Source organism: Belonocnema kinseyi, chromosome 6 (assembly GCF_010883055.1).
Source record: "Belonocnema kinseyi isolate 2016_QV_RU_SX_M_011 chromosome 6, B_treatae_v1, whole genome shotgun sequence".
Lineage (NCBI taxonomy): Eukaryota > Metazoa > Arthropoda > Insecta > Hymenoptera > Cynipidae > Belonocnema > Belonocnema kinseyi.
In genome coordinates this window covers 122667766-122678314 of record NC_046662.1, presented here as the reverse complement: position 1 = coordinate 122678314, position 10549 = coordinate 122667766, and the positions used below count along the sequence as shown (strand labels likewise).

At 35.1% G+C, this 10549-nt stretch overlaps 1 protein-coding gene across 1 annotated transcript in view; it reads right to left on the bottom strand.

Annotated features, from left to right (window-relative positions):
* Nucleotides 1-936, bottom strand: part of LOC117175589 — a 59942-nt gene extending 59006 nt beyond the window's left edge. Inside the window, exon 1 of the mRNA XM_033365297.1 lies at nt 847-936. Within this exon, the coding sequence (XP_033221188.1) occupies nt 847-936 (90 nt within the window). The remainder of the gene's footprint in view (nt 1-846) is intronic.
* Between the last annotated feature and the right edge of the window lie 9613 nt (nt 937-10549).

The window sequence follows — 10549 nt, the reverse complement described above, 5'->3', positions numbered from 1 at the left end:
CCATGTTCGTTATCGAATTTTCGGCACCAGCTGACAAAAACATCATAGCCAAGGAGAATGAAAAGAAAGAGAGTTATCGAGACCTTATAAGGGAGTTGCAACTATTGTACCCGGAATATTCTGTTAAACTGATCGTCCTTATCATCAGCGCTCTTGGTAGTGCCAAGCTTTCACTTCCTAATGGCCTAAAAAGCATCCCTGCGTGTCAACAATATGCTAGAACACTCGCTGGAAAAATGCAGAAGGCGGTTGTCCTTGGGTCGCTCCGTGTTCTTAGGGTGCACGAGGCTTTTGCTGGATCGTCGTATTGATTCCTTTACAGACTGTAACCACCTATCTCACGGTTGTGAGGCGTGGTCGTGGCTGAAATTTTACCGCGATTTCGCTAGAAGCGGGTGCAATTTTTCAGATTAGCACCCGCTCTCGGCGAAAGCTTGCGGTTGTCCTTATGACAAATGTTTAATTATATATATATATATATATATACACACAATTATTTATAACTATTTATATAAGTCTTATATCAAGTTCTTTGTCTCTATTTCCTGCGATAGCGCAATTTAGAACTTATTACCAAACGAGTGAGCAAGCGAACGAAAGCGAGAGAGCAGCAAGAGAGAGAGAGAGAGAGAGAGAGAGAGCATGAGAAAGCAAACGCATCTTAGTCTACTTGACTTTTACCTTACCAGTACTTACAATCTTTACGCTTTTAATCTAACCGACTTCCGTTTCCTTATTCTTTCACTTTTTTATACCTCCATTTGCCTTGTTTTCACTTTCATTCTTTCATTCTCTCTCATTCGCTCCTCTAGCATCCTCCAACTCCTTCATTGATTCTTCTCCTACTCCATCCTCTCCTCGAATCTTAACCACATTCTCTTGGTAGCTTCCTTTATCTTCATTCCTCTCCTGCATCCTTTCCATACATGCTCCCATGTTTCCTCCTCCCATTCACATATTCTACACTTTCTGTTCTCTTCTTTTTACCAGTACATCCCCACCCTTTCTATTAATTGTCTTTCCCTCTCCCTTTTTTCCAATTCTTCATAGTTTACTCCAGTCTCGTCTTCTATTTCTCTATCATTAGAGAACTCACGCCTTTCTTCTTCCCATCTCGTTAATTCGATCGCCCTTCCTCTTCTCTCTTCTACCACCATCAAACACTTTCTCGTCAACTCCCCTCCCTTTCTCTCCCACAGCTTCGTCTCAAATTTGTATGCCCTCTTTCCCACTCTAATCCTTAACTTATCGCTTTGCGCTTCTTCTCTCACCATATATCCTGGCGCCCTCCAGTTTGCCCCAAGTGTACACCTTATATACCTTTCTTGTAAATTCTTAATACCTTTCCATTCTTTCCATCCCCATATCTCTCCTCCATAACCAAATACCGGCCATACCAGCGTATGAAATAACCACATTCTCCTCCAATTTTTTTTAACCTTCTTTTTCCTATTCCCCATATCTGTTTCATTACCCCTGCTGCTTTTTTATCCTTTCTCTTATATGAGCTGTATGGTTTTCATTTGTTTTCAAGTTATATCTCAAATATTTACACTCTATTATTTCTTCTAACTCTAGTCCCTTCCATCTCTCTGTCAATTCTTTCTTCCTTCCCCTTTCTTTTCTGAACCTCATTATCTTTGTCTTTTCTACATTTACATTCAGCTTTTTCCCATCTAAGTATTTCTCTTATCCTGTAATTAATCCCGCCATCTCTTCTTCAGCTTCTGCCATCAACACTATGTCGTATGCGTATGCCAGTGTATATATATATTTTCCTTCCCTATCCTGACTGCTCCCCAACCTTTTCTCCTTCTTTCTTCTTCAAAGTCTGATATTAATAAATTAAATAAAAGTGGGCTCAAAGGATATCCCTGTCTCACATCACTCACTAACCAGAAACTATCTCCTACTTGCTCTTCTACCTTTATCCTGCTTTTTGTCTCTATAAAAATTTCTGATGCGCCTTTTATTAATCCCTCTCTTATCCCCTTTTTTACCATAAATTTTTCTATTGCGCCTCGGTCTAATGAGTCAAACGCCGCCTTTAAGTCCACCAACATTGCTATCATTGCCCTTTTTCCCTTTTAATTCTCTTATTTACTAGATAGGTCAGAACATAGATGTTGCCCATTACCCCCCTTTCATTTTCTAAACCCTGTCTGATTCGGTGGCTCGATCTTTTTTCCTTCAACTTCTATCTTCAGTCTCTACGACAAAATACTTACATATACTTCAAACAGTGTTGGCATTTAGGTCACCCCCCTAATAATCTTCAACGTCCTCTCCTTTTCTTTTCTTTACTATTGGTATAACTATTCCTCCTTTCCATAATTCTGGCCATCCCTCTCCTCTCCATACTCTATTACACATTATCCATGCCCATTCCTCTAGTTCCTTCTCCCCATATTTCGATAGTTCATCTGGAATCTCATCTATACCAGGTGCCTTTCCATCCTTCATTATTCCTAAAACCTTAACTATTTCTTCCCTTGATATGTCCTCTTCCTCATCTCTTTCTCTACCATATTTTCCTCCCTTCATAACTTTTCTCTCTAATCCTCCTAACAAATCCAAAAAATATTTCTTCCATTCTAACCTTTGAATATCTTCTTTTACTTTTTTTCTTCTTTTTATTTCTCTATTTACTAACTCCCATACCTCTTTTTCCATCCTAGCCTTCTCCGTCTTTTTCTCAAACCTTTTATTCTCTTCCTCTTTCTTTTGATAACACAACTCAGTATACTCTTTCTTTTTTCCCCTATATTCTTCCCCACTCCTTTTTCCTTTTCTCCACTTTCTTAGTTCCTTTCTGACCTTCTTTCCTTTCTCTTCGCAGTACTCATCCCACCCACTTCTATTTCCCCCTTTTCTAACTTCATTTTTGTTTGTGCACTCTAATCCTATTTTTATTTCTTCTATCATTTTTTCCATCTCCTCGTCAAAATTTCTCTCTCCCATTTTGATATTTCTCCCATTTTATCTAAACTGTTCTTTTCCTTCCCTTAACTAATCCCCTTTTCCTACACTTTTTACATTTACCCCCCCCCCTTATTCATATTGCTATTGCTTGTTTGTCCCTCTAATGCCACTATTAAGGGAAAGTGGTCTGAATCAGTATAATCACCTACCTCTAGTTTCTTAACCTTCTCTCTTACCTCATCATCCACTATCACAGAATCAATCACCGTTCCGCTTTCACCTCCTGAGCGTGTATATTCTCCTTTCTCATCTCCTTCTATATTTCCGTTCAAGATATACCATCCCAACTCCTCCAAGCTCTTCAAAAACTTTTTTCCCTCCCCATTTAGTACCTTATCTTTGGATTTTCTTCCTCTCTCTTCTCCCCCTTCCCTTCCACCTCTTTCTCCTGTTCTCGCATTGAAATCCCCACCTATTATCAGCCTAATCTCTTCTTTATTTTCTTCAATCATTTCTTTAATTTCCTCTGCTTTCTTCTGGATATCACCGTTCACATAAACCCCCACTACCTTCCACTTCTCTCCTCCCATCATTACCTCTTCTACTATTAATCCTTCTTTATGTTCTTTCCTGTCTTTCTTATCTTTCCCTGTTATACATTTATTCCTTACTCCCATCACCATTCCTCCCATTGCTCTGCTCTTTTTATTCTTCCTCTTTGCATTTTGCACTTGCCATTTGTAATCTTTTGGTAACCTTCCCCTTTCTCTTTCGCATCTCTTTTTATCTAGCCATGTTTCCATCATTATGACAAGATCCCATTGTGTCAAATTTCTCATAAACTCCCTATCCTTTCTCTTCAATCCTGCTATATTCCAGTAACAAATCTTCCATTCTTGCCTGCTTTTGTTTCTCATCTTTTTTTCCTTCCTACTATTTCCTGTTTTCCTATCTTCTGTTTCTTCCTCTCCTAGTTTCCCTACACCTCATGTCTTACTATCTTTTCCCTTTCTTGATCCCAATTCCACCACACTCTGTCTATTTGTATTCTCCCATACTTAATCCATGTTCTCTTTCCCTTTTTCCTTTCATCTTCCGCTATTTTCATCCATTTATATTGCATCTTCCTTTCTACCCATGTCACATCATCCTGGTATTCTCTCTGGACTTCCATATGATAACCTCTTGTTTGTCATTACCTCCCTCTTATGTTCTTCTTTAATTTCACTAGTACCATTATCTCCCCTCTTCGCTCTTCACTTCCTACATTTCGCATTTCCTCTATATCTACCTTAGCACCAATCCTTTTTAGTAGTTCAAGCTTTCAAGTTTCTTCATCCTACCTTGCATCTCCTATACCTTTTTATTATTATCTTCTTCCTGCTTTTCTGGCCTTTTTTCTATTGACTGCATTCTCTTTTCTAACTTTTCCCAGATTTCTTCCCATTCTTTTATTTCCATCTTAACTTCAGACATTTCCCGCCTTATTTCCTTCCTTAATTCCTCTCCCCTTTTCTCCTGCTTTTCTTCATAAATCCCTATTACCTCTATCATCACTTCGCGAATTTCATTTAGTCTTTCCTCTTTCATCGTAACTTCACTTTCATCTCCGCTTCCGTAAGCCACCTTACTATTATCACTTTTTTTATCACTTTTTTTTTACATTTCACGCCCGCCTCGATATCTTGCATCTCTTCACTGCTTTCCCTCTCCCCTCTCTTCCTTTTGATAAAAGCCTCAATCGAGCCTACGCTTTTTGCTCTTTTACATGAATTTCATTATACATACATGCATATATATATATATATATATATATATATATATATATCGGTTTTAAATCCACGAGTGATTCCAGGACTCGGTCGGTGTGCAAAGAAACTGCACCACCGACAATGACCGACATGAGGTACATGAAAGTGGCCCTCAACCCTTAACATGTGTGCGTCGCGTGGCCATCGTGGGTATATCGCACGCACACAACCTAATATCGGCTTTAACTAAGGCAGATTTAGAATTGAGATTGTTGGTATTTTACTATTCGATCCCGAAGCAAGCAATTTTTGACAGATACAATCTGACAGATAAATGGGTCAATTTTGTGTGTTTTTAACTGTAGAGTGTTTCACCTTAAAATCCATTTGTAGATTTTGTATATTTGTGCTTTAATTATTATGCATAGCTGATTCAATTTAATGCCAGAGTAAGCAAATCTGCAAAAACCTCAAGAAATTGTAGGTTATGTTTCTATGTTTACCTTTGAGCTCCACTCTCCTCATCATTGTTTTCAGGTTATTTTTTTTAGAATTATCACACCAGGTGCGATCGAAAAATCGTTGGATTATCAACATCAACCCCTAAATATTTGATTTAAGAAAAAAGTCAACCACATATTGTAAGTCACAAAAAATTAAAGAAATGTACAACTTCAAGTCGGGTGGTCACTGACTGGGAAAACCGGGAGCTATAGCCCAGATTTTTGAACACCAAAAAGTACCCTAGAGTTTAGAGGAAAACCCGGAATTTTCCAGATTAACTTTTTTATTTTGTTGATGATTTTATCTAAATCTTCCTAAAAAGTAATCTTTTTTTGGGTAGAAAAATCAACTATTTTGATGAACACTCGTCTATTTCGAACAGCTAGTTCGATCTTTTAGATTAAAAGTTCGGATTTTAATCTGAAATTTTTCTATTAAATTCCGCAATCAGAATTAATCTCTTTCGTTTAAAAAATCAACTGTTTTGTTGAACATTATTCCAATTTCGACAAAAACTTTCTTCGGTTAAATAAAAAACTCGATTTTTAATTTGAAAATTTTTACAATTAAATTCCGCATTCAGAATTAATCTCTTTCGTTTAAAAATTTCAACTATTTTGTTGAACATTATTCCATTTTCGACATAAACTTCCATCGTTTAAATAAAAAACTCGATTTTTAATTTGAAAATTTTTACTATTAAATTTCGCAATCAGAATTAATCTCTTTCGTTTAAAAATTCAACTATTTTGTTGAACATTATTCCATTTTCGACATAAACTTCCATCGGTTAAATAAAAAACTCGATTTTTAATTTGAAAATTTTTACTATTAAATTACGCATTCAGAATTAATCTCTTTCGTTTAAAAATTCAACTATTTTGTTGAACAATATTCCATTTTCGACATAAAGTTTCATCGGTTAAATTAAAAACTCGATTTTTAATTTGAAAATTTTTACTATTAAATTTCGCAATCAGAATTAATCTCCTTCGTTTAAAAATGCAACTGTTTGTTGAACATTATTCCAATTTCGACAGAAACTTTCATCGGGTAAATAAACAACTCGATTTTTAATTTGAAAATTTTTAATATTAAATTTCGCAATCAGAATTAATCTCTTTCGTTTAAAAATTCAACTGTTTTGTTGAACATTATTTCAATTTCGACAGAAACTTTCATCGGTTAAATTAAAAACTCGATTTTTAATTTGAAAATTTTTAATATTAAATTTCGCAATCAGAATTAATCTCTTTCGTTTAAAAATTCAACTATTTTGTTGAACATTATTCCATTTTCGACAGAAGCTTTCATCGGTTAAATAGAAAACTCGATTTTTAATTTGAAAATGTTTACTATTAAATTTCGCAATCAAAATTAATCTCTTTCGTTTAAAAATTCAACTATTTTGTTGAAAAATATTCCATTTTCGATAGAAGCTTTCATCTTTGAAATGAAAAACTCGATTTTTAATTTGACCGGAAAAATGTACATCTAAAAAATATTTTCAAAATCTCAGCAGCTTACAATTAATAATTATTACAAGTGATTACAAAAATCCAAATAACTTTGGATTTGACGAATAGTCCAGAATGGAAAAAGGATAGCTTAAAATAAATTATGATTCTTAAGTATGAGAAAACTTTTAATACTTTTATTTGATTAAATAGCAATAGAAAATGGAAAAAGCTAAAAAATGTAGAAACTGTGGCGAAGAGTCGAAATTTGAATAAAGGCAATTTTGTGCTTATAGGGTGTGAGACTAATCGAATTTTATGAGAATTAATCGACTTAAAATTAAACTAATTATAGTGTCTAAATGCATATAGTATTGACAGTATAATGATCAGTGGCATTGCTGTGATAGAACTGGCTCCACTTTAATAGCATGGTTCATCAGCTTTCTGGTTCTCTTTCCTTTTTTATATTGAGTTAATCGACCCAATTTGCACCTTACTTTGCTGACATCCATACCCAACCTGATCTTCCGTGGTGGATTTCGATCCCTTGCTGGGACAAAAACTGCATTTGCAGGCCTACTTTTTCGGCTCAACGTTCTAACGGTTGCTACAGCAGCACAGTATACAAGAGTTTGCACCTCTAACGCATTTTATAATACGTTCAAATACGTAGGTAAAACCTTACTGTCGAGATGTGCTTTTAGTGTACGCAGATGATTTGTGATGTTCATTTTGGGCAGAGATTGCCTCAGTGTTGGTTCTACATACCTGAACTCTAGTAAAGCATGACCAAAATTCCTTTCCATGTGCTGTAGTTCTTCTAAGATTTCCCTATCTACATCATCGTTAGTAATATCCGGATGTGGTTCTAACGGATCCGCTACATGATGTTCATTATCCCTAGCACCGATGCCTTCAGCATCAATCAAGTCTTCATTATCCACATCTTCCAAGGCGAGCTCATCAATAGGAAGCTGCCGTTCCACTTCCATTTTGATAGCAGCTATTTCAACAGCCGAAAGCATTCTGTTTACAGATATTAAGCGTTTTTGATCCGCCAAATTCTGCTCATTTTTTTGTGTGGCTATCTCTGGGTATTTAAGTAAGAAGAGTCTATGATGTTCTCTCCTCACACTTTCCCCACATTTCTCTGCCAAAAAATAAAGGTGCATAACATCTCTGTTCATATGGTATGTCCATTTTCGTCGCTTTTTTGGTTGCTGAACCTCTGCTTCTGCCTCTGGTTGTATAAGGTCATCCACCTCTGGAGGATGTGGTAGTGTTGGATCATCAATAGGTTGAGGAAGAACATCAATTGCTCCTGCTTGACCGTTTGTCGCTGCTTTATCTAACTGATGTTCATTGCCGTCGTTTTTCCACGCCAAATCAACCTGTTGTTTAATCTCCATAACTCGGTCTTCTGTAACATGTAGATTAGTCCTGATGTCTTTCACCTTAGCGATAAGATCTCTTAGTGCGACCTTTTGTATATTAGGATACTTTGCAGCAAATTTTGTTCTTAAATTGTAACCTTTTTCCTTGTTTGTTTCAAACTTCGCACTTTCATAATAGAGACGCACCAATTCCTATTTCATTGTGGTATCCCAATTGATGCTCTCCCACGGTATTTCTGACGAGGTGGTTGGCTGCAAATAGCTAGTGCTAGCCAAAGCATCCTCAGCAGGCACAGTTGATGTTCCACTGCTTACCGTTTGTCGCAGATGTTCTTGCTGGTCAGCTGTTTAATTAGTGAGATCTGCCTGACTATCTCGCAGCTCACCATCGCCGCCGTCCCGCATGCTGTGGCCCCCAGCGGTGGCTCCAGGGGCGCCCCGACGATCCTCGGGAAGCGACAAGCATTTCAAAATGTTTAATATATTCTCCATTTTTCATTGATGGGTTTTGGTGTTCTACTTAGTCCCTCTCCTCTTCGTTATCAGCCTATTTGGCATGGAAAACCCTGTCAGTAGCAATGCTACCTCCAACATTGCCGTCAAAGTCATGAGAGGAGAGCTCAAGCCCTACCGCGACATCAACATTACATATCATTGTAATAAAAAAACATAGATTCAGAATATATTATTTTTAATTTGTTGATTGCAAAACTATAACATTTTTATGTATGGCATTTTATACCTCATTAGGAAAAAGGGGCCCCCCGCTGGCAAAGCCGGACCTATAGTCCGTATATCTGGTTGTACCCAATCAATTTTGAAAATTTTCCTCCTTTTATGGTCTATTTTTGTTGTAAGAAAACTCGGTTAGTAGAATGAATAGCTGCGTAGCTGTGATTCCACAATTACGAAAATAAAATTAATGTCTTATTACGGTTAAAACATTGGTAAAAAAGTAATTGTTTATACAATTTATTATCATTTTTAATAATATTATCTTTGATGAGTTGATAAAATGTTGCGGTTTTTTCCTGCAATTTTCAACTGTTTGTCTATTTTTCATCAGGCGTGACTTAATAATTAATTAGATTTAGCCAAAATAATTGTTTAAAGAATTGATTGTTGCCTATGATTAAATTCATACATATCAATGCCTTATAGTTGCGGTTTTTTCGGCAATTTTTACATTTCTTCCCTTTTTCACTTATGTAGGTATTAATAAATTAAAGTTAACAAAAAAATGGTTTAAATAGTTAATAATTGTTTGTAACTATCTTTTCTTAGATAAGTGCCAGAAAGTTGTGGTTTTTTCTAAAATCTTTAGCTTTGCTTCACCTTCTTAGCTATTAACAAATAATAAGTAAACATTAGAGAAAACTATATTTTGAATAATCACTTTCTTTTTTGTGAATATACTTTTCTGAAATAAAAAAATATATTTAAAATAAGCTTCAAAGTTTCTACACGGTATCTGGTTTTAATTCTGTTCTTACTAGAGACGAAAGTCAGAAAGAATATTGACTAGAATTGGTAACACAATACAGGAAGCAATTTTCTGACTACACTAAGTCTATCTGTTCTAATGGTAGGCTATAATCAATGAATTATTTGTTTCGAGACTTTTTCGTTGTAATATTATATGTATTTTTTTATTGACGAGACGTGTTTTCTCAAGGGCAGGAGGAGGGGATAGGGTGGCTGATATTACAATATTTTCAATTCCAAGTTTTTCTTTTACTTTTTTCAATAAACTTCTTGTTGTGATCCAAAACAAACGTTTTACGAGTCATTTGAAGACCTGTAGTGCTTCCACCTACTCCTAATTACGCCATTCTTTGTGTTTTTGCCTCTTGTGCAAGATAGCTTTTTTTTCTTTAAATTATTTTTTTAAACGTTGGGAAAAGAGCGAAAATAATTCACTTAAACAACAATACTATTTTTAAAATAATTTTTTTTAAGATTGACTCATTATTTGTTCAAAAATAAAAAAGGTGAAGCTAAGTTAAAGATTTTACAAAAAACCACAACTTTCTAGCACTTATCTAAGAAAAGATAGTTAAAAAAAATATTAAAATTTTAAACAGCTTTTGTGTTAACTTTAATTAATTATCACCTTTCTAAGTGAAAAGGGAAGAGAAAAATAAAAATGGGTGAGAAAACCGCAACAATCAAGCATTGATATATATAAAGATAGTCACAGACAATAAAAATTTCCTTTAAAAAAAATATTTTGGCTAAATCTAATTAATTAATAAGTCACGCCTAATGAAAAATAGACAAACAATAAAAAATTGCAGATAAAAGCGCAACATTCTACGCATCGCATTCATCTATCGCATCTTTCTAGCATTATTCAAGTGGAATATTATTAATAATAATAAATTGTTCAAACACTTAATTTTCTTGACTACGATTAAATGTTTAACTTATTTTAATAGAAAATTGAACTTATAGCGACATTTTTCTTAAAACGGCAATTTTGTAGCATTACTCTACAAGAAATTGATTAAAAAGAATT